At 45.9% G+C, this 25,470-nt stretch overlaps 1 protein-coding gene across 5 annotated transcripts in view; it reads right to left on the reverse strand.

The window, feature by feature from the left end:
* The window catches only part of PLD2 (phospholipase D2), a 730,967-nt gene that overhangs the window by 145,634 nt on the left and 559,863 nt on the right, over window positions 1-25,470 (reverse strand). For all 5 annotated transcript variants that reach the window (XM_069644098.1, XM_069644072.1, XM_069644080.1 and 2 more), the window contains 2 exons: window positions 20,197-20,388; window positions 15,729-15,879 (listed from right to left, as the gene is read on the reverse strand). In XM_069644098.1, the coding sequence (XP_069500199.1) occupies window positions 15,729-15,879; window positions 20,197-20,388 (343 nt within the window). The remainder of the gene's footprint in view (window positions 1-15,728; window positions 15,880-20,196; window positions 20,389-25,470) is intronic.

Below are 25,470 nucleotides of genomic sequence, written 5' to 3' on the forward strand. Positions count from 1 at the left end.
TGAGAATCTCCCCTAAATGTCTTAAGCGTGCCCAATTTTGGCAGATAATGTAGCTGATGTGAACTCAACCAAGGCATTTTCGCAGGTTTGTAGGAGCCTTGGACACATTGCTCCTTGTAAAAAACACACAGCTTAAAGTTGTCCAACAATCACAGATTCTGTCTGCCCGGCTTTGTGTCTTTCCAACGTGACACCTTAGGTTATTTATAGAAGGTCACTTTTTCCTCATATGGTGTATGAGGCATGCCTTTGTCATACAATGATAAAACAAGTGACCTTTTCACAAATTGTTTTGTTTTTAGTCTTAAAAGGTACATTTACAAAGATCAGACCATTATTTTAGCCTTATGCTAAACCGCATGCTAATATTTGTAGTCTGATTCAAGATTGGGGCACTAACACTACAATCATATTTCTATGGGGAATGGATTTGTATTTATTTGACTTAAAAAGCCTCTTATGGCACCAAAGCACTCATGGATATATTTGCCAGAGAACTGTATTAGGATGTGTGCAGTCCTCTCCACAAAACAGAAAATTAGGGTCACTAGTGGAAAGGAGGAGAGTGCAAATCAGTCATTTTGATTCGCCAGGGCCGTTGGGGATGTTGCTGACCTAGAGAGGTTGATGGCCCGGTCCCAGCCCTCTGCTGATTTTGTTAATATTTGCAGACCTGTGCTTATTCTCATTGCCTCAAGATCATATTACGTTCTACTTTGATCACACTAAAGCAAATTCGGCATTATAGGCCCTTTTGCATGTCTGCTCCCGGCGAAACCCATGGCCGGATATCCTTGCAACCATTGGTCTCTGCAAGAGATATCAGTTAGGAGTGTTTGGTATATATCTCGCCTAATGTTTGAAATTAAAGCACTCTTTGGAAATTCATTTAACAGTCAAAATCATTTTGTAGCTTCTGAATTAAAAGCAAATGGCTCGTTTGGACAATATGGACAAATACATACACCATTAAAAATAAAATCAATCATGAAACCGCTGCAAAACCAACAGTTACTCCAAATAGCAAATGTGACGAACCCCAGGATATCGTCCCTGCTTCCCTAGGCGGCGCCGTCCCATGCAGCCAGGGACGTGATGCTGCTACTGGCTAGTATCCCAGTGGGTGGTATTCAGATGGAGGATCGCATGGAGAGCACTCATTTTTGCCCCCTTTGCACTGGAGTACACCGAAGTGCAACGGCCACCATTGGAGACCACGAGGACCCCAGCACTCCAAGATGGCCGCCCGCATCATTTCCTCTATGTTTCCATCCGAGGAAACACACCAGGCCCAGTAACTGTTCCTGACTGGCTGCAAGCCTACACTTTCTGGCCAACTGCAAGCCGGCAGGCGTCTAAGCCGGCCCACAGCTCGAAGGCACCTTATTATCCTGTCGTGAGCCTGTCAGGAGCCGTCGAGCCTAGGGCCACCACCCTTTGCTCCTTCCATGACACTCACCTGCCGCCGACGTTGTCCGACTGGTAAGCGTGCTGCCATCGAACATTACAGCCTTGCGCCCCCCACTACCATGTTATTGTTTTTACCGCTTGTCTCACTGACCTAAGTCCCACTCTATTTTAATCCGTGCACTCTGATCCCTACGCATTGTGTTATTTAGACCCCTGATACACTAGGTCTCTTATAGATCACTGTTCCTTGATACCTACCTACTGTGCATCTCAATCTTATGCCTCCTCTATATTATAGTGCTTATGTGTCCACTGTATTTAGAGTCCGGCTGCAAATTCATGCCTTATCATGCCACCTGCAATACTGCTATATGACTCCTTTCCTCTGGGTTATCCAGGCTTATGCACCTCAGATATAGCCACCGTAGAATGTTTATACCACCATCTGTGTACTCCTCGACCAATGCAGATTCTGCCTATTAGTTGAACTTGCCTATTTGCGTGTACCTATCCAAAGTTGAACCTGCCTATTAGAGTGTACCCAGCCAAAGTTGAACTTGCCTATTTGCATGTTCCTAGCCAAAGTTGAACTTGCCTATTTGCGTGTTCCTAGCCAAAGTTGAACCTGCCTAGTAGAGTGTTCCTAGCTAAAGTACAACTTGCCTATTAGAGTGTGTATTAGCGTGTGCCTAGCCGAAAAGTCAAACTTGCCTATTTGCGTGTATCTAGCTAAAGTTGAACATGCCCAATGGTGGTCATCTTCAGCCCTTGTCGATCCAGCCTACCCAGCCTTGGATCTCACCTAGAACGTAGACCATGCTCACCTGACTTACACTCATCATGTTCCCTTTCTGTGCCATGCAAGATAGTGTACCTTGCAGCGGCAATAACTATATAGCTTTCAGCAATGGCCTTGCCAAACTTGGTTGCCTGAGACACTGCCCCATCCCCTGTCCCACACCCTTCCTGCCCACTAGGTCACCCTTCCCACCTAGCTACCTGCAAAACCATACCATCAAAAATAGTGACCGTTCAGCTAACATACTAACCAACACTATCTCTGATAGTAGACTGTGTCACCCTAAAGCAAGCATTCCATGCTTGATGGAGGGCGCCTATCCTACTATTAAGCCTAACCACACCAAACCTAGTACCAATCAGCCCTTCATAACTAAGCTGCCAGGAAGCACACTCACAGTCAACCCTAACCTCACAGCCCGGAACAATAGACTAGGCACCAGACTCCCCCTCATGACCAGTAAGCTTCTTGCCAAACCCCACACCAAGACTAAGAAAAATTATACAGCTTCTAACAAGCCTAAATCTCTCCCCCTAAAAGGAGCACTACTAAATGTCAGGTCCCTCGTTGCCCATCCCACAGAAATCGCTGACCTCATCTTGACTAACAATCTTGACTTCCGCGCCAGAACAGAAACTTGGCTACACAAGGCAGCAGGACCGTACTTAACCTTAGCTATTCCCGACAAATACTCTATCCTCAGAGCTTACAGACCAAATGCTCGGAGAGGAGGTGTAGCTATCATCTTTAAATCCTCTTTAGACCTGAGAGCAGTCACTTCTTCTCCACTAAATTCCTGTGAGCTCCTTACAATCAAGTTGCAAACCTCTCCCAATAGCACTATCTCCTTTCACTTAATATATAGACCCCCCAGGTCATCCTGGAGCCTTTGAGGAAGACATTACCTCTCTAATAGCTGAGAACTCATAGCCATCAAAACAAATTATCATCTTCGGAGATTTTAACCTCGGTTTCAATGACCCTAATGACTCCCCAGCCTCCTGCTTAGCTAACGCTCTAGCTGAGCATGGCTTCACACAATTTAGAGCTCAACCTACTCATCAGAAAGGTAGAATCATCGACTGGGTAGCTGCTCTCAATTGCGATATGACCTGCAAAGTCTCCCCCAACCCCTTGCATGGTCTCCAACCATCTCATCCCTTTAGATATCAATATCAACAACCCAGATACAAAAGAAATGGCCTACTGCTCCAGCCTGTCCGACCATGAATAACCGTAACATCACTGCTGAAGCCCTAATACCTTTGGTCCTCTCAACGCACTCCCGGCCATGGCCGACCTCAACCTATTGTCAATACCTACAAGGATTCCATGGCCAATGCCATCGACACCATCGCCCCACTGAAATTGCGCAAACGAAAACCCAGAGCTCATTTGAATTCCTGGTACACACCCGAACTCAAACTATTAAGAAAAAAGAAAGCCAGGCTAGAAACACTTTGGAAAGCGGCACCCTGGGCTGAAAACAAAACCAATCTTACAAATATCTCCTCCCTATATCCCTATATAAAAATGAGATCATTTGCACCAATAAAAATGTGATCATTCGCACCAAGAAAGAAGCCTACGACGATAGGATAAACCAGGCAGGATCCTGCACCAGAGAACTTTTCAATATACTAAAGGAATTAGAAAATCCGAATCCACCTACAGATACTTGCACGAAAGACCAACCCTGGTGCACTAGTATCCAGAACGCCCTCGCCATCAAAATCACAGGGCTCCAAACCAAAATGGAGTGTAAACGACAACTCACCAGTAGAAAATCCACCAGCACAAGTACACCACCGCCCACTGACACCAATCTAGGCTTTACATTCAAAAAGTCTACTATACCATAAGTACAAAAAATCATAGCCTCTCTAAAACCTTCCAATTGCAAAGGGGACAGCTGCCCTGCCCAGATTATAAAAGACGCAGCCAGAGACCTATCCCCTTTCATCACAAAACTAATAAACCAGTCCAATCCATAGTACTGTGGAAACAAATGGATCTGTTAAGAAAAATACTTTCAGAGCAAAAAATACCAGCGTTGGAAATCTTAAAGCAAAAGAAAACGTTTCAGACATCAGCTCTCTTGAAATGGTCTACTGAGATTAAATTTAAAATGAAAAGAGAAGAGATCACGGAAGAGATGCTGGTTTATAGACCGCAGTATGCAAAAAGGAAAGTTCAAATGAATGATTGGATAAGAACTGTAGAAGAACAGAAAAAATATAAACGACATCTACATGCAGAAGTAAGAGCACTGAATGAATTACCACCATACTTGTCACAGTTTCCGTGTTGCTACATTCGTGATCTATTTCTACGTTTCCGTCTAAATATACTGCCCACCAGAGACTATCCATCTTTGATAGACAAAACAAACATCAGGTCCTCGGTTTGTCGATTCTGTAAAGATCAAGACAATGTGGAAACTCTATTTCATCTGATTATGGTTTGTTCAGCGCTGAAACCAAAAAGAGAACGATACAGGGACTTTTTCAAAATTTCTGGTTAACAGTCGACAACAGAGGAAAGATGGGCAGAACTTCTTGAGGGAAAACATCAATGTCTTATATTCACGGTGATTAAATTTTGGAATGAGATCATGAAAGAAGCTTAAATAAACAATAAGATTTTTTTCTAAACCTGTGTAAAAATGTATGTAAGTATAAATGAAAGGTTTGTTAAATCAAACAAAGCATTTTAATAAAAATAAAACAAATTAACCTGTCTTTCTCCAATAATTCAGTCCCTAACAACTTGAAACAATCTTTGGTTCTCCCACTTCAAAAAAAAACAATCACTAGATCCGGCCATACCCACCAATTATAGACCAATCATCACGGTCCCATTCTTGCTAAAAATCCTTGACAGAGTTGCCTACCTGCAAATTCAGGACCACCTAGAGACAAACCAACTATTGGGAATATGTCAATCTGGCTTTAGACCTCAACATGGAACAGAAACTGCCTTTGTTGACCTCAAAAGTCAGATTGATGAAATCAAAGACAAAGGTAGCGCCACCATTTTACTCCTTTTAGACCTGTCAGCAGCCTTCAACTTGGTCGACCACAATATCCTCTGTAACCACCCATCTTCCGCTGCTCACTTCTCTGCTTCTGCTGTCATGTGGATTCAATCCTTCCTGGCTAACAGAACCATGAGGGTCTTCTCACCAGTAGCGGCAGCTGACCCTTGTCGTGAGATACAAAGTGCCATATTTGCCTATTAGGGCCTTAGATGGCTGCATTAACAGCTAGAACCAATAGCTTATTCAAAGTATGTGCTAAATGCTGAAAGTAATGTGTTGGCGCCTACATTACGCAGTAGTGAGCTACAAGGAATGTGCAGGCCTAGGAGGGGTGGAAGGTTACATAATGCATTGTGCATAGACAGGTAGGGCCGAGGCCCCAGTTTGGTAGCTAATAGAGACCTGTATTTGAGTGTTTGGAGCATTATGGCACATATATAGCACTTATATAGCCAATCTTTGAAGACACTAGCTAGCAGAGTGCAGGCCTGGTAAAGCTTGCTCACTAGGGGTTAATTGATTTCAGCTTCTCCTAGAATATTCTGTCTTTGCAACTGTGGCTCTGCATGGCTTTGGAAACAAACCCTATTTCGCATGAGAAGGCCTGGTACTGCCGCGTACTCACTGATAACAGGCATTCCTGAGCTTTCGCAGATGGGCTCCAAGTAGGGAGGGGCAGAGAAGGGAGCACGTTGGAAATTTACTGAGCTGGGTTTTTTCCATAAGTAAACTTGTTTTTTGCACTCAGTATCTGCGGGGCTAGTGCGTCACGGTGACTGACAGCACGAGATTACAAAAATGCATGCCTACATGACCCAGGTGGGAGATCCATCCGCGGACTGGCTTTGAGCAAGAGTGATTGCCCGGAACATGATGAGGCTCTTTGCGGCACCTTGCAGCGCTGTTATCTGAAGGGGCTGGCAGCAGCTCGCTTGAGACAATCAGGGTCTCCTAGCACTGAAGATACCATCCAAAGGGGCGTAAGACTGTGTTTCTATAAGTTTTTGTGATTTCTCTAACTATTATTATTGTTTCCGAAGTTCCATTGCTAAATGTACTGTTATGTTATATTATGCTATATGTCTAATAAAATGCTAAATTTATACTGAAGGTGTCATTTCTCTAGCATGAGTTCATTGCTTGGCACGAGCGCACCTGTAATTGGGTGGAATTGGGTGATTTATGCTAATAAGGGCTGGTCCCTGGGAAGAAATACCCCTTTTCAAGACAACCCTATCCCTATTACATGTGGTGTCCGACAAGGCTTCGCCCACTTTGTACAATATATTTACAAAGCCACTCTTTAACAAACTGGACCATCTGGGTATCACCTACACCAATTATGCAGATGACACCCAGATTCTCCTGACCCTCTCAGGCAACTACAATGCTGACGTCATCCGGATTAATGAAATTTTTAGCATCATTCAGGCATGGATGGCCACCCACGGCGTCTGCCTGAATGATGAGAAAACTGAACTTCTCCTGGTCGGCTCACCCAATAACCTATTGAAACTCAGCCCCAACTACAGCAGCATTATCATTGATTGCAACACTATTCCAATTGTTAAAAGTGTGAAAGCCCTTGGCTTTTATCTTGATGCCAACACTAACCTTTCCAAACAAATCAACATGACTGCTTCAGCCACTGCCTACACAGGTAAGCTGACCAGGGCCTGCAGACCGTTCCTGTCCTCCAACAGCTGCCTCACGTTGGCCAGGGCTCTTATACAGTCCAAACTGGACTATTGTAACAGACTATACCTAGGCACAAACCAATCCCTAATTAATAAACTACAGGTACTCCAAAATAACACGCTACGAGGAGCACTAAATATCCCCATGCGAGAGCACATCTCCACCAGACAATCGTGTAAATGGCTCTCCATACAACAACAACAAAAACAAAATCGACCTAAAAAACATCTGTCTCACATACAAAGCCTTAAACCATCTGGCCCCTCCTTATCTCACCAACAAATTTACCTTGAAACCTGTTGCCAGAATCACTAGATCTTCCATCACACTATGCCTAACGGTGCCCAGATTTACCTTAAGAAAGAGCTGGTGGGTCTAGTTTCACGGTCCTTGCCTCCCAACTGTGGAACACCCTACCTGTCGACATCAAATCTATCGAGTCCTTTCAATCATTTAGGAAACAGGTCATTAGCTGGTTACTGAAGAAAATCTAGCATTTACCATCTTATCTCTACCACGGCTGATGTTACCAACTATACCGTAATTATGTTTCTACGTACAAACTGTATAAATGTATAGTTGTAAACTGTATATAATGTACCATGTAACCGTGTACCAAGCACCCTTTTACCTCCGGGTCCGGAAGTGCTATATAAATAAACAAACAAACATGATTCATACCACCCCCCCACCTCTCTTTCATATCCACTGCTATATATTTTTGTAGGGCCACCCCTACAAATGATCAAGGAAGAGCAGAAATGAGTTCAAGAAAGTAATGCCCGATGACAAGGAGGATGCGCGGACCTCCGAAGAGTCATCTAAAGAGTCACAGCATACTAGCCAATGTGATCGGCCCAGTATAAAGACTGAAGAATGAAGGACTATCCAGAGGGAGAAGAAATCCTCCCTGGAGGCACTTCGGGAAAGTGGAGACTCAAGCCGCGCAGATGGAAAGGACTGCCAGCTTGGACGTGAACCGGGAGGTTCATGTGTCCCTCCCTGGTCCGTCGTGGCGACGCAGACATAACCGAGTAGGAGAAGCAGAAGCAACAGTGAGAAAAAGGCAAGCCACGCACTGTAAAGGCTGAGTGCCGGAATTGCTGGGGAGATGCTGCGGAACCACGGCATGAGAGCAAAAGACGATGAGCTGCTGGGAAAGCCATTGAGCCCTTCAGAGACCCAGAGACTGGCAGAGAAGCACCCTGTGAGAGCCAAGGAGGTACCAGACCTGCCAGGGTCTTTGGATGGGGACAAAAGATAGTTATTAAAAGGAGCTGGGTAAAGAACACCCTTAATCCTTACCTGGGCAGACAGCAAACCAGGTAACAGAAATAAGTAAGAGAGAAGCCGGGTCAGGGGCCCGGGATCTTTGAGTGTCCCTGCGTGTCCCTGAATCAGTGTTTGTAGGAATTTGATGGGATTTGCGAGAAGTAACCAGCGGCTGCTAATTCAGGCACCAACCATCGGTGTGGCTGTTTTTACACTGCCAGCGGTCAGTTGTGCAAAGGTATGTGTATCTGTGGTTTTGCCTGCCATTATGGGACAGCTCCAGGTTGTGGGGCTATCAACAGTATGGGCGTGCATGCACTCACCCTTTGGGTTTCTTTGTATTGGTTGTATGCGAGGATCGGATGGGAGGCCATGAGACCATGTATGGGTCTTAGTGGGGCGCCTGTCATGTGGGCCGCGGTGTGAGCCTGGTGGAGATTACTTACCGGTAATCTTAATTACTCTCAGTCCTACTCTTCCTCATCGCAGTACTTACCTTTGAGGTTCCACCATCATGACATCAAGCTCTTTTCCTACTTCTTTGATCCGGCCCCTTTCCTTTTGAAGGTATGGTATAGCGCTTAAAGTGCTTACCACAAGAAATACAATGAACTGCATATCCATGCAGTTCCCGCGCTCTATCCATCGCTTTCCTGCACCTTGGCGCCCACCTTTCCTTTTGTCAAAGCTCCCTACCTGAACACCTTCCTAGGCGCCCTCCCAGCACCCAACACTGCCTGTGCAGTCACTTCTCCACTCTCTCCCGCCCAAAAGCAGTACATAAAATACATTGTAATAGGCATTTATCCTGATCCCTTTACCACGGCAGTGGTCTCCAGTGTGGGTTATTGTACAAGTGGATTGTGTGTATTATAACCCCGGTACAACGAAGCAATGTGTGCGCCCTGATGTTCCATGGGGTGCCCGGCCGCTCTACGGTTCCAGGATTCTAAGCTGCAAAACATGTAGAAAGAAAGGGAAGCGGGCAATGCTGGTTGCCAGCTGCACCTAAATATCTAGTAATTGCGATTGAGGAACAGTGAGGTACATTAATAATTATGATTGCAGGCAAGTAACCCTCACTTCCTGTGATGTCACTTCCTGTGACATTCCAGGCAAATTAAGGGGCCCGCCCTTAACTTGCCGCACTTGGCAGCGCAAATCCTTGGATGGGCCCTGTATGCACGGTCTCATGTTTTACTTGGAGCAGACATCCCATGCCTTAGCCGCCTGCCCCACCCCCCTGCAGGCTACGCCCAGCACTCAGTCAACACCCCTCTATTTCTCATCCCACTTAAAGCACTGCTACCTGTGATGTATATTATTCCCACTGGCTAGTGACCAAAAATGTAAGCAGCACTGGCAGCACACACATTTGATTGACGTTCCAAACTCTTCCAGAGCACAAAGCAAGCAGACAGGCATGTGGCCATTCGAATCAAGGGGCTTTCCAATCAACTGGCAGCTGTCACAGGCGCCATCTTGGATAAGGGCCACCCTGGCTAACACCTATCTTGCTTCCCAATCTCACACAGATGCTACGTGAAACCGAAGGCCAATGACCCAAAAGGAGGTGGACACATTGAAGTTTAAAACAAAGAAAACATTCCCAGCATGAACACACGGAATGTGCACGTGAAGTGAAGAAAGAGCCAGTGCTGGAAAACGTCAAAGTCTTCAGTACCAAGCGATTAAGGGGCATCTCGGGAGGATATCTCAGGGGCAACGTGCTCACCTTGGAAGCAAGAGGACACTGATCAACACAGGTTCGATTCCCGGGTCCGCGCTTACAAACCTCTGGGTATTAAGCAGGTTATAAATAACCTATCATATCATCACACGCAAATCCACCTGGTAAGATTTATAGCCAAGAGTTGTGAGGTTTGCAAAATAGGTACCTTCAGCAAATCAATTAAACCAATTAACGTGGAGAGATTTCCATGTTGCAATGTGCGTACAACCCTCGGCAGCAAACCACAGATTTCCCCATTTTTTAAAACGAATTCTGCAATAGCTCACCAGTGGGAACAAGTGAGCCACTTTTCCCTAAACTGCACCCACCGGCAGTGTCACCTTACCACGTACAAGCTTTTAAAAAAAAAAATTCCTGCTTGATGCCTCCCTGTGAACACAAACCTGAATTAGTATTGAGCAGTGGGGTTATATGAAAGGGGTATTGTGGGACAGGCCCGGTGTTGGAACTCAAAACTGTAGTGTGATGCGCATTCTCGTCCCACAAAAACGAGGAAAGGGGTGCTTTACTGATGTGTAAAAACACAGATGTCTACCTCCTTTTTTTTTGCATAATGCCCTTTGGCACTAACAGGGGCTTTAAAGTAACACAGCCAAGCTAGGCTAAAGCCATGGCTGGGCTTTACAGGCCCCTCTCCCCCCAGGCCATTCCCCAAGTCTCTTTCATTATTGGGCTGGGTAGACAGGTGTGAATTGGAGGGTGCTAATGGACCCCTTTCCTGACACGGCACAGCTCACTGGGAAGGGCCCATAAGCATTCCAAAGCCCCTCGTTGTGCCTAGTCTCCACAGTAAATGGTTGCACTCCATAAGCCTGAAAAAGAGTCATGTGTGCACATTTTATTCAGAAGGTGCTTTTGTAAAACATTTCTGTGATGTGAAGACAAGTAGCGCTTTACGGAGATGCCTGGTAGTTTGGTGCAGGTAAGACATTACTCAGCATAAGGGTGTTGCCAATAATTGTGAGCTCCGTGATTTCGAGAATAAGGGGTGTTTAAAACGAAGGTTGAAAACAAGGGCAGGGGGCGTTTTACAAAATGGAGACGAGCATGGGTACACATTTTAACCTGAGAGTGCCACCCCCGCGGGGCACTGCCCCCCTCTTTTCCCTGCATTGCTTCTTGTAAGCATCTAAATAATGTTTTCTTTTATGCTAGTGCATGGCAGATTCTGAACACTTCTAAGCGCTGCATCAGTCGCGTTGTTACTGATTTTATAAACCTGGGACGCAAGGAGTGCTGGGCTGGCTGCGCTATCGTACCCACTGGGGGCAAACCCCACATCTATTTGGGGCAAAGAAAGGCTTCAACATGGTCTTCCTAGTCTAGTGCTGCAAGATTAATAGAAGGCGCTTACTTTAGCAATCCCAAGGGTGTGGATTGGGGTTGCTTAAGCACATAGAATCCCACCAAACTACATTCAACTGTTTGAGCACATCGTGTGCCAATCACGCAATTCCATCCAACTGGTAGTACCCAACCTGCCAGCTATGCAACACCTCCGCAGATAACAGAGTCTCAACCCTACACCGGTCATTTTCTCCACGTCCTCGTGCTCGGACTAAAGAGCCAGCGGTGAAGTCTGCATACACCAAACCCTAAACAGGATCCCACCTTAACTCACTTACCTTACACACCTCCGCCGCCTCCCGTGGGCCTCTTGCTCCCACATTCTCAAACTCCCTCAATCCCCCCCACAGACCTAGGTCTGGAAACCCACACGTGTGAACAGTATGCAATACCCACTCGGACAAGTCTCGGGGCAGGGAGACCTCTCTGGTGGTAACTGGCCGAGAATAAGTGCCTACTGCATTACAACTCTTGAAGGATGCTGAGGGATTTATCTTCCTTCTCCAGGACATACCCCATGGTTGTAAAATTGGGAGCCTTAAATCATTGAGCCCCACTTCCTGGGATGTTACTAAATTCCACTCACACCTTTCACAAATGAACACAATACCACACCTTTCCCAAACCCTTTACAAGTAGCTCCCCTCTTCTGGTTAAAGCCCATCCTACAAAACTAAGAGGAAGGAGGGAGTGAAAGCAGAGTTTCTCTGCCTGTCTGGCAACACTGTGGGCCTGTAAGTTTCCGTTCGTGGACCTGTGCATGGCGTGGCGGCCAATTTCCCCTAATCCCAGTGGCAAGGGCTGTTTGCTGTGGAAGGTGGTATTGCCTACATATTAAAAGAGCAGAGTAGTAATAGTACTTCCAAAGGGATCCATGGGGCATCGGAGCAGCTCCAGCCCAACTTTGCCCTGAAACCTAGTCACCGCCTGGCGCTGGACTTTGAGTCTCAATATACGTTGCTTATGTTGCCCTTGTGAAAGGGCATCTTTAATGCAGCCAAGTGCTTTCAGGAGTCCATTTGACACCATCACAATATTACCCCAGAAAACCTCAGCGTTTAAATGTCGGGGATCCTTTTCAGACTGCAACAGAGTAGTATTGCGGTCTGGTCTTGACGGATTAGACCAACGCCTCTGCCTTGTTGTCAAACCACGCACCCTATGGCTATGAGGTAGCCCATTGCCAAGATTCAGCCATGATCCCGCTACCAGAGATGAAAGTCAGTGCAATGCATTGTTCGGCTTAGTGGCCAGTGGCAGAAAAAAAGAAGAAATCGGTCAAAGTGCCAGGTAGTCTACAGGCGCAACTTCCCAAGGAAATTATGCTGCAGAATCCAGTGCACAAAGTGCATACACACTAGATAAAGGAGATCAGAAAAACAGTTCTTTCCCTTCTGCCAGGAGTGGGAGGCCTTTAGACATTGCCTACTTAGGATTTTTGGCAAATTGGCGCCAGTGCCATAGTCCTCCTTTGGCCAGTTCCAACGACGTAGTCTTCTGGGATTAGATTTGGCCTATTCTGTACCCGGCCCAACCGACCCGTCAACCACATTGGATACTGAACCACAGCCTGGTCTTCTAAAGCAGATCCTCAGCTCTGGCCAACGGAAACCAAGTGGTCGTGCTCGTTTTGTGACGGATCTCAACAAATCAAGACACTGCTCTATGTGCTGCCTTAGTTCACCAAAAGAAGGGCCTTTCAATTTGCAGCACCAAAGTCGTACGAAAATCAAGAATTCATTACGAACTCGTGCTCTAATTTACATGGGTAGCATTAGAAGGCAACTTTGAGAGAGTATCTCAGCCTATATGAGCCTCCAAGGAGAATATATAATGAGGAGTCACGCGAGGAGACCGTACCGAGCACGCACAGAAGGATTCAGGTCGATCTGCGGTTATGATCTGCACTCCCTCATCGCAACTACATATTAACCACGACTGACTGGTACGTATGGCACTCCATCTCAATGGAAGATGCCGTATCCGTCCCGGGGCACAGTCACCCACCTGCATACATCTGCAATAATCCACCACTCAAGCCCAGAACGCACATCACCTCTGCCATTAAAATGCAGCCCACGAAAGAGATTTGGTCTAGCTGGGCACATAACCAGTCACCTTGACTCGCCTACTCTACTGACAGCTTATCACAGCACCCATCCACTAGCCACATCTCCATGGGTCACTGGCAGGGACTTAGCCGACCCCCTACCTACCATCGCACTGGCTAAAATGAACACATGCATTCCAAAATGCTCTCATCAATTTTCATACCTCAGACTTCGGTACTCAGAGGCCGCTCACCCGCAGCGCTTTGAGGCCATATCAATGGCATTGGGCGCTATACAAATGGCATATAACATACACAACTAGGGTTGTCAAATTGGAGAACACACATCGGCAATCATTTTTACGGACAAAGGATTGTGGGTATTTAGACAGTAGCTCAACACCCACAAGAGGGAACCGGATCTACAACAATGCCACTGGACCCAGAATGTACGTGTAATGGTCAACAGCCTCTACTAACTCAGAAATTACATGTTTTTAAATTTTATGATTTGTTTTGTTTTTGAGTCCTTATTTCATGGATTGCCCATCCTGTCTAAAGAGTCCTTGTCAAAGATTTATGAACATGTAAAAATGCATGACATCAAATAATGTAATCATCGTCACAAATCTTGAATTAATTACTTTGGTTACACATATAATTTAGATCCATTTGCATGCATTGGACTCTGGTCTCTTGCTCATGTTATATTGACTATTTGATTGAAATCCAAGCGGTCAATCACTTAGTATTTTCTCCGTTGATTACCCAACTGGTATCAAAGGGAGTATAAATACTTGAATTAATAATATAAATGTAAGCGCTACTTAAATGTACGACCACTAATGCAATGTGAAAGAAGGAACGATTTCATAACAAACCCAGAAGAATCAAAGAGGTCACACCGTTCTTTTTAATTGACAACACACAGCATTAGGACATCGGTGCTTACAAATAAATCAAGCTTCATCTAATGTGTCTGCAGTAACATGAAATCCTATACATTGGATGACAGTACTTGGAAAACAGGGCCTCCCAGAGAGGATCCATGTGTTAAAATCGTAGCCGTTTACACCAAAAATTGCGTCAAAAAGGCTGTGGTTTAGCTGCCGCAATCCATGTAAAGGAGGCGGGGGACATCCCCGCCTCCCCCATACCCATTATACCATTTAAAGGCGACAATTGTGCCGTGAATTTATTACTGCGTAACCCCAGAGAGACAGTACGTCTAGAACTACAAAAGTTCGACTTCTACTTATGGGCACTTTGTGATGAAAATATAAAATCGTCTTTTCTCACGAGCACCAGCTAATTATGGGGACTTAGAAGCAGCCCCCCCCTAGTGTAACCCTCTACCGTAACACCAGACAAAGGTACCAAACTATGGATACGTTTGTTGTTGTCCGAGAATAACACAACATATTTATATTCACTTAACAGACTTTCTTTTTTTGTTGTGATGCTGTTAATTACATTTTTTAAATGTACACATTTGATTTGTTGGAATAACGCCTTGAAAAAGCGTGTAGAACACACGTCGTCTTAAAACATTCTGTTTTTATGGTTACTAAGGATCGAGACCAGCTGGCTCGGACAGACCATGTACAGTGCGCACGAGGACAGCCACCACCCAGAATGCTTCGCGGCTCAACAGAGGCGAAAAGCAAAGCAGCGCACTGGAGTTAACCAAAGTGGAACATTCTGAATGCTCTTCTAAAGGTCAAAAGGCAAAGAAAGAGGCATGTCCGAGGTGATGGCGTCGCAAAGCCCCAAGGCCTGAACCAAACAAGCTCCCGCATCGATGATCCTATATTGTTCATAGGGGACCTCTAAGACTTATCTGTTCAAGGGGTTGTATACTAATTGACCTTTTCACAATTGACGTCGGGAGAATTGACCTTGGGAGAAAGGACCTAATTTAGAAGGTCAATTAGGACATATATGCAGGGGGAAACCCCCGCAACCCCCCTACCCAATCCAAAACCCCCTGCAACCCCCCTACCCAATCCCCTTATATTATTTATAATCCAAAACCAACCCTATACATATATAAAAACTAAAATAATATAAAGGTCAATTGTGCAGAAGGTCAATTAGGACCACTATAATTAGTTCAATTATGCAAAAGGTCAATTGTAAAAGGAACATTTGGGTAATACCGTTCAAGGTGCTCTTAGGGGGGATAGGACGAAGCGTTGCTGGTAGTAACGTGGAGGAAAGGTGCCCTGCCTTGGTGTTGGTCTATATGTTTCCAGAGTGTAAGTTCCAGATGAGTGCAACTACCTGTGACATCATAAGCACACATTCCTTACCAATATTCTCTGCCTTGCATCTCCCCTTGACACATTTGAACACTCACCCTCAAAGGGCTTGTCCAGCTGCACCCAGTCCTTCAGGATGAGGTTGCTGTAGTCCTTGCCCAGCCAGAGCTGCTGGTTCTCCTCCAGATTTGGGCAGACTGCGCAGAGCTGCTGGGAAACGCCATTGCAGCTGGTGGGGTCGATGGTGCTCTAGTGAGATACAAACCAAGGCAGGCACTGTAACTTCAGGCAGGCAGGAGGAGCTCTCTGCAAAGCAAGGAGGAGAGTGGGAGAAAGACAGACAGACAAAACACAGACGGAAAGAGATGAACCAGACAGTTCAGAGGCAGGAGAGGAAAGGAGCCAGGCAAACATTCAGGTGGACTTCAGTCTCAGAGTAGGAAAACAGAATGGACAGGCCAAGGCTCCCTGGCCTGCTTGCGGCTGCAGAGGTGTATAGAAAAGGTAACTGAACTGTAACAGTAGTTGTGTATCTTGCCTCTTTCGTGACAGGTCACTGGCTCATGATAATTATATATAATAATAATTGGTTATTAATATAGCCCTTTTACCCAGAGTACTTTGCATAATTGTAAAAGGAAATGTTCTATTACTCAGTCAAAATTGATACTCACTTTATCGACCTAGGAAGGATGAAAGGCTGAGTCGGCCTTGCCAGGATTTGAACCTGCAGATCACACATACAGATCCAGCAGTGAGCACTTAACCTGCTGAGCTATCTTACCGGCTATGATAATATAGTGCCACTCAAAATTAAGGTGTCATATCTTTGGTGGTGCAACCAATTTACTTTGAGGGGACAGGGAGATGTGGGTTCAGCGCTAGAAAGAGGAAGTTGGGGGGAAAGGAGGTAATGGGGCATGCGCGTCATCCCCATATTTTTTGTTTCTTCCCTGCTATCCTATTACAGGGAACACCAAATTTGGACCCTGATATTAAGTGCTACGATATTGACAGCAATGAAAACCCATATCTGCTTTAAAGTCAGATTTAGTGGTTGGCCTATAGTATGGAAATGTGCCTACTACCTTTTTATTTGGGCATCGACAGGGTGGTTCAGTGATGGAATCCCTGCGTGGCATACACTGGTTATACACAATGCTCCCCCTAGTTCTCTCCTCGGGTTATCTTTAGTCTGTCTTCCTAAAAACTGTACATGAGCAGCTAATGAACTCTAGTTAACATCTAAATCTATTTAAAGTTCACACTATGCATGTATATCTTGTGGGACAAGTCCAGTAAACACGGGCCTTGTCAAGAGGTGATCGCAACCCCCCCCCCCCATTAGCTATGAGTGGGTGGCATAACAGGGAGCAATGTAAGGCCAGTCCTTACCCTCAAGACGACAGTGGAAGTTGAGAAGGTTCCTGTTCCTATCCCGCCTCCTGTGCCAGAATGCTTTACACCTTTTTCTCACACCATGCTTCACGTACAAAGTGCTTACCAGACGGTCTATTTTTTGTGGAGTCAATGAACCTACTATGTGCCAAGGCAAGCGGTTTCCTGGAGAGCGAGAAACCCTCCAGAGCCAGACTGGTCATCAGAAGGCTGGGCCTGAACAATGGCAACCCTCCTGTATCCAGTGCCAACAGTGTCCCAAGTTGAGAAGAAAGAACCCAGCAGATAGAGAACAAACTGGCAGGGCAGCAGCTAAGCAAAATCACACAAAGCTGAAAAGCCTTCTCCAGTGCTGGCAGCAATGCGCCACAGTCTGGGGTTTACTCCATCATTGACATTGCAACTGGGCCTTAACACCCCCCCCTCCAAAACGAACTCTACTCACTAAGGGGGAACCCGGAGCCAAGTCGCCTAACACGGATTTGTACACAGAAGGACCGCCATCAGTATTCCGTGATGGACCCACATAGAGGAAAGGGGTGGGGTTCATCCTGCCATTTAACGGTCTTTCCCTCCCAGGATATTTCATTGATAGGGTAAGTGAACCAATGGAGGATAAAGAGGAACACAGAAGGAAGGAGCTGCTGCATGGCAGAGGGCGTTGCAGCGCGGAGGAGGGAGTAGTCTAGTAAGGAGTGGTCGTGTAGGAGAGGGTATAGTAACATCAAAGGGTTGAGTCGAGGCCTAAGAGGAACCAGTGATATCGGAGTGACAGAAGAAAAGAGGGTGGAGAGAATAGAGGCGGATCGAGTTGTACCCAGAGTGTAGCGAGAGGGCAAAAGGGAAAGGAGAAAGTGAGTTTAGTAGAATAAGGACAGAATGAACCAGGGTGTCTACAAGGCACAATCACCTACTGGGACAGTTTTAGAAGTGCATGAGGTGGTCTAGTTCGAGAAGGCAATTCTGCCTTTAGGTCCTCAATAATTTCAAGATAGAATTTGGACATCAGAGGGGTTAACATTCATTATGTAGTGACCTAGAGCCAGGTACTCCTGGGTTATGGAAGCAGTGGGTTTCAAGGTGAGAGAGAGAGAGTGCGAGAGAGAAGGACGACTTTAAGGCCCCTTGAAATAAAGATAAAAGCCATTGAACCACCTCAGAGACTTGGAAGTAATTCATGTGCCATCTGTGGCACATATCACTGCATCCCGGGCGTCCGTTACTCTTCCTCGCACTTTTCCGCAACAATTACTCACTTTGTGACAGTGACAATAGTTCCTATTGTGATGTCTTCCCCAGATAATACTTATGGCATATCTTCTAATTATACTCCAATTTGAGCACGCCGCGTCACACGCATCCGCGTGATGACGTCACGCCTTAGAACACAATATAAACACGCACAGTGTTGCAAATGGCGTCGGCTTTCCTTCTGGGCTCCCGTCTCCAGTTGGCAGCGCTATTGTTAAACAGGTAAGATCTTCCCTACCAAAGGTATTCTTGATATGAACAGGAGCCCTCTCTGTGCAGTACCTCCTTCCCACTAAATCCTGCACCTCTTTAGTTACACTCTTCCCAATTTCTTTTCCCGCTAAGATTTTTTCCACTCTTCCCATTGTTATTTCTTTTAGTGACAGTGGATACCTGCTGAACATTTGAAAAAGATATTGGCTACAATCTGGGTTTTTCAAGCCACCTCCTTGGACCACTAAGAACCTTGGGAACTATACCATGGCTATATGTATTATTCAGTGTCCAGATAGATCGCCATCAGCTGTAAGTTGATTATTATTTTTTTAGCCTTAGTTTTCTCTTCCTGGCTTCTGATACTCACTCCTCTTTTACAGATGTGAGTCCGTTGACAATACTCATCTTGTACTGTCTCATCGATTACCTGGGATACTCTCCCCGGACCTACTACCTCTTCGCTTGAAGATATTTTACTAAATTCACAAAGTTAGAGCTACTTCGATCTGCTGTTACTCTTTAGTCTACACTGGTTATATCTATTCCATGATCATATAGTCACCCTTATGCACAGCACAGTCTATAAAGTAATATCATGACACCGATCTACTGCTTTTATTCTAATAGAAATGTTATGACAGCTGTCCAGTTAAAACATGTTAATTTGTTGCGTCAATGTACCCAGAACTTTGGATATCTACTGTTTATTATGCTCATTCAATTAGCCTGTATACCAGTTGAAGTTTGTAGAAACGACTTGTTTTGCAAAATTGCTGATGGAAAATATCACTCTAATGTAAATTTTGTACATATCTTTCCTTAGAATTTTTGATTTGCCCCTGATGAAGTGTTGTACCACTCGAAACGCGTTGGGCCATCCACAGTTTCAACATCAAGAATAAATATTAATTTTGGTTCTTGTGACCTACTTTGTCTGAATGTTGATTTCTTTAATAAATCACCTTCTTAAGTTTGGTTTAATGCAATGGTTTCAAAAGATATTATTAGAAACACTGTTTAGTATACAAACTAATTGTTGGTCTGGTTTTCCAGACATTGGAAAGTGTGCAGGGGATGTGAGTTCCTTCATTGGGAACTTATCTTGTTTCTTATAACTTTGTGCAACCTAGGTGTCAAGGTTGCCTATCTCTCCTCTGCACCTCATATCTATTTTCTATTTTCCTTAAATTTCCTACAATAATCCAATACACTATTACCCACATTAATAGGGTGTGCCACATCCGTCCAATTTTCTCTTTAACATATCACTGCACCCACCTGTGGAAAGGTTGGGATGTATGCATGCAACTAAAACAAACAAAAGCTGCAAAAAATAAGTTACAGGTAAGTAATGTTTAACTTTTACAACTTGTGGATGTGAAACTGATTTGCTTTACACTGATTAGCAAGCATTATTTTGTCCAGGAGGGAAGTATTGAATACATTTCAAAGTATTGCTTGTCCCACTTACAAATCTGCTCTTGGTGGATCAATGCACTTGTGCTTTGTGTAGGTGTGCACTGTTACGCTACAACTTTCATAGGGACATCTCTAAAGTGGAACAATAGTCTTCTGTCATTAAGTTATCCAGCACAATGAGGGGTTGACTTAATGATTGCACCAACAATCCTCAGCGTTTCTGGGCCTACCTCCTACCAGTTTCATGAGACTCTGATGTTTGTCGGGGTGTTGCTCTCTTACCTCCTGTTCTGCATGCTGACTTGCGGAGAAGCGTGGCGGCAAGTCGGTGAGCTGATAATCATGGTTATCCCAACGGCCGTATGCCAAGTCCAGACCTCCAAGAAATGTCACTGACTGGTCGATAACGATCATCTTTTCGTGGTGGGCCCAGAGGAAGACTATGGATGACACGTGATCCGGATGACGCATGACCTAGATGGAGGTAAGGGGCAAGAGTGACTAAACCAGAACAATTATTAGCGAGTAGCAGGTTAAGGCATAGAAGGAACCATCATTGTAACTCAATTTGCAATTCATCTGGGTAGATCAGATGCTTTATCAAAGAAGCAACTTCTTAGAAAGTGGCAAAAACATATACATAATTCTAATGGTATCAAACTTATATGACCGCTCTAAGCATCGCAGCTGGGCTCCTCCCAGGCCTAGGATTAATTGATGCTTCAAATTATTGGCAGGTGTGCTGCCCCTCACTCCAATCCCATCCGCCCACCCAAACAAGCATTTAATAGTTTAATTGATGCCATCAGAGTTACCTCTGCCATGTCCTTGTCACCACAGAATAAGAGACAGCACAGTCCTGGACTGCAATGCAGGCTGCTCTTGGGTGTCCCAAAGGAGACAAGGAATAAAGGGCCAGGGAGAATTGGAGATTTAGACGGGAAAGCGGAGGCGATGAGCATGGGCAAATATGCATGTCCTGATGTGTTACGGATGTCAAAGCTTTCCCTTGTGTAGAGCATGGGCACTGGCATCTCATTGGACAAGCCTGCAGGGCTGGGGAAGGGAATGGTGTAACTTGCTTCAGGTTCGTGCAATGCCCCTTAGTTAGGCTAGGCTGATTACCCCCTGTTACAGGCTCCTCCCAGTGCCTCTACACCTGTGGTAGGTTGCCTACCATGGCAATGCAAGGGGCAGACATACCTCAGAAGGGAAGTGTGAGGGACTGTGTATGCGCATTGGTGCCCCTTTCTCTGACCAGATGCCCATCAGCAGCTCTCCTGGCCAGGACTCTCCTCTGGGGTGGGGAATGTACCTGCCCCTAATGGCCAACACACAGGCTGGAGCAGAAGGAGCAAAGTGGTGGCTCAAATAGAAATTGGCTAGTCTTCACCATTCATAACAGCTGACTAGGAGACCCAGTACATGCTCCTCAAACCACAGCTGCGTACAATAGGGCAGCTGCAGCAGAGCAGGTACTAGTGAGTGACTGCCCAAGAATAGGGAAGACCTACAAACCCTCCCCAAACCTTGCTGGACCACTGACTGAAGAGGAGACAGACCAAGAAACCACAGTGACCACATGGCAAAAATAGGGCTTCAAAGGGGCGTTGCTTGAAGTTCTTATGAACACCTCCAGGGGAAATCTAGGCCTATAAGCGATAGCTCAGCCAGATTGAGCCAGTGAAGCAGCTGACTCAAGTAACCAATGGGAGCAGAGGGCAGCTTCTAGGCAGGAAGGGGAGGACTATAACATGCCAGTCATTTGGCAGTGAGAGGCGATTGGGTGAGGTCGGGGTAGCTGGAGGAAGAAAAGAGACCAGAGTGTAGGGTATGGAGGAGACCTTTGGAGTATTTGGAGAGACTGATGGTAAGGTGTTGGAACTAAGGGAGTGCTACTAATTTGGGTGATTAAGAGAATGGTTAATATTACTTTTGGAGGGAGACTAGGGGATTTGAGAGAGGGAAGTGAGAGGCAGCAGGGCAAAATTAGAGGCAGAGGTTGTATTGTGGGGAATAAGATTTGGAGGAAAGTGCAGACGGTAAGGAGAGAACCTGGTGTTAGGGAAATGCTGGAGTCCTCTTCAATCTGTAGTCTCTACTGCCTCCACGCCCTGCCCTACTGTCTTTGCATCAAAGTGTCTTCCAGTGTTTGCAACTCGACACCACTGCCTGGTTACCAGCTTCCTTGTTCTCCAAGCCGTCCCAATAACAATACATTGTGTTGACAGTCAAGCCCGCTCCCCGCCAAAAGGTACGTCTCTGCTGCTATGCATCCAAGGCCGCCGAGCCTTTTACCATCGCCTACACAACATCACCCACTCTTCTCAACATCTTCAACCCGCAAGCCATCGCCGAACCAAACCAGGTTCCACTCGCCATTGCTCTCCGACTTGACCCTAGATTCCCTGAAAGGACGTTTGACCTTTAGGCCCCCTTCTCACCTTTTTCAAGAATTCCTCATCAACCTTCGACATTTTGCAGCTGAAGGGTTTGCCTAAACTACCCACTCTACACAACCAGAGGGCTCTTTATTCTAAAGGCTGTGCTCTCCGTTTCCCCCCACATACTGGGGTGGGCCAATATAGTTTTTATTAGTTCTGTGTTAGTTTCATGACAGAGCCTCATTTTAGTATAACCTTAGCCAGACATTCTTGTATGTTGGTACCACAATACTATTGTAATTTTGATTGCTTCTATCCCACCTCACACACCTCCTAAAGAGTATAGCCCGACCTCGGTCCATGTTGGCAAATGGGTTGTGGCCGTTTGACTTTCATGATTGGGATTATTGCTGGTTTAGTACTGTGGGGCTTAGCATGTGCTTTAGACACTACACAGCCCTATAATCCTGCAGACACTATTTTGGAAGAGGTGCAACTCCCATTTTTCCCCTGGGGTTAACAACTAGAACTCCATCATATAATAAAAGTGCTTGGGGTTAGGAGAACAGAAATGTGATACTTTTTCCAAGGGATATCGTCTTCCCTGATCTGGTTTACGGGTCACGATTCTTACAAAGTCCTTGTCTCCCCTGGAAACACCCTAATCTTGATATCAAAATAAATGTCAAATGGTGGTCAAAGAATATCCATACACCTTTTCTTAAGAGGTTCTATAACCTCTCGGCTCACGGGTCTAAAAAGTCTGAAAAGGTTGATCAACTCAAAGTTCAAAACCTATGCTTCATAAGCCTGTCCCTTATCCAAGCACTGTTACAGTATCAGTTCTGTATGCCGGATACTCCGTCTGGGCACCCCGCTGCACTCTTTGGTTTTCACCACAGAATCCTCTATAGATGCTCTCACCTCTTTGTATGGTCTGCGGGATGCATTGCACCTTGCTCCTCAAGCGGTACATTGCTAAGTTTTCACTGTACAGCATCTTTCTTTGACTGGATGCTTCTTCATACTCTGAACAGGTCCATCTTGGATCTTGACATGGAGTTTCCGACAGGCCTCCCTCGGACCTTAGATTTCTCGGGATGCACACCAGGTTTTTTCTGGATCTTAGATTTCTAAAAATTCACAGTAGGACCTGTCTGGACCTCAGCTTCTTCAGGTTTCACAACAGTGCCTTCCTGGGCCTCCACTTTCTGGGGATTCACAGTAGGTCACTGCATGAACCTCAATTCCAGGCTTCCCAAAAGCACTCTCAGGGTATCTTGCAGTCCTTTTTGAGGTCCTAGACCTTGTTTTACTAATCGTATAGCTGACCACTCTGGCCATGGTGTCAACCTCTGGTTTACATGTCGAGGACCTAGGCCCAACACTGAAACACTGTCCACTTTCTAGGTGGTTTGTTCAAGTCCCACTCTTACCAGAGTGTTCCTGCAGCTGGGATTCAGCAGCTTTTTGCAGAGCCTGGTTGGGCTCCACCAGTAAGCATTCTTGTTTAAAGTATCCTCCAGGCTCTCCCTCAGGATTTGTGCCCGCGCTGGGCTTTCCTTGCACTTTTATATTCCTCTCCCTGGGCTTGAATCTCATGCTACAGGACCATCGTCTTGCCTTTGAATCAGCAAGTCCCATTGGTCATTCTCCTTGTAGTGGTACATTCTTCTCCTTTGCCTATTCCCAGCCCCGCAACTGCATTGATGAAATACCTGACGGCATAGAACTGTTTTCCTTAAGCCATCTAAGGAAATAAATCATGGCGGAGTCGCCTGTGACTTCTTGGTTTTCACAGTGTTATGGACATGCTGCTGCATCTCTCTGGACTGACTCGTCCCAGTATCCCTTCAGTTGCAAGGGCGCTCTATGCACACCTTGGCTTCTTCAGTTCCAGGCTGATCATCTTTTTGGATTACATGGCTATCCGTGAATGGCAGTTAGACACGCTCCAGCAGTTTCAATCCAGTCTCATTCACGGAATCTGCGGGGGAACGCTTGACTTTCCACCAGTACCACAACTGGTGGTGGTTGACAGGTCCTATTCTGATCTATCACACGGGCGCCAAAACGGGCCTCTCTATTCTCGGCTCTGCATCATGACGTGGAACATCATGACGCCGGTCACATGACACCACACTCCTCCCATTTTTTTATAACTTTCCTTGGGCCTTCAGAACAAGTTACAACTAGCAAACATGCATAGTATGAATTTCATTCAAACATTTCAAGTACATAACTCCTGCACATTGAGCGACTCACAGTCTCTTGAGTGATTAGTTTTCAGGTGCTCAGGTCATCCTCTCGAGTCCCTGGCGGGGTATTGCTGTTCCGTCCCACTGGTAGGGGCCGGCCCTTAGATATGCCCGCGCTCCCTGGGTGCCGGCTCAGCGGATTCTTCTGGATAGGGCTCTCCAGGTGCTCACTTTCAGATTTGGCATGTATTAGAATGTCATCACTGACATTTAGGGTACCTGGTAGTCCTGCCAGTGCGCTGCAGATTGCGTTCTGAAATACCTCTACGGCAGATGAGATGCTGAAATTGAGCCGTTTATATCTGTGGAGGCCAGTGTGAGTGGTGAAAGTTGTAATGTACCGGCTGTCTGGATGGAGTAGGAGCTGATGGTAGGCAGACCGAAGGTCAAGCTTGGAAAATACTGTGGCACCGTCTAGCTCCACAATGATATCGTCCAAGGATGGTGTCCGGTGTCTTTCCCTCTTGATCGCCTAGTTGGGCAACCTCATGTCCACGCAGATACAGACTTTGTCCAGTTGTTTGGGCTTATGTGCCACGACAATTGGGGTGAACCATGGGGTGGGTCCTTCAACACTTTCAATGTCTTGGTCGACAAGGTCTTGAATCTCCTTTTTGACCTGCTTGCAGAGGTGGAAAAGTACTCTCCTGTGCTTCAGAGCCACTGGCTGAACCGTGTAGTCTATGTGAAGCAGGATGGGTTTTCCTGCCATCCGCCCGATTTCTGTGAAAATGTTGGGGAATCTTTGGAGCAGCAACTGGGCGCCCACTACGAATACCCCATGGGCAAAGTGGACAAGGCCTAGGGCTTCGGCTGCGGCGCAGCCAGGTAGCAATGTTGCCACTTTGGAGACATAGAACCTGGCCCGTATGGATGTTCTGTGATGCTGAACGGTGGCGATGAAGGTGCCTTCT

This window comes from Ambystoma mexicanum, chromosome 1p, assembly GCF_040938575.1.
Source record: "Ambystoma mexicanum isolate Mex_15411 chromosome 1p, UKY_AmexF1_1, whole genome shotgun sequence".
NCBI classification, from domain to species: domain Eukaryota; kingdom Metazoa; phylum Chordata; class Amphibia; order Caudata; family Ambystomatidae; genus Ambystoma; species Ambystoma mexicanum.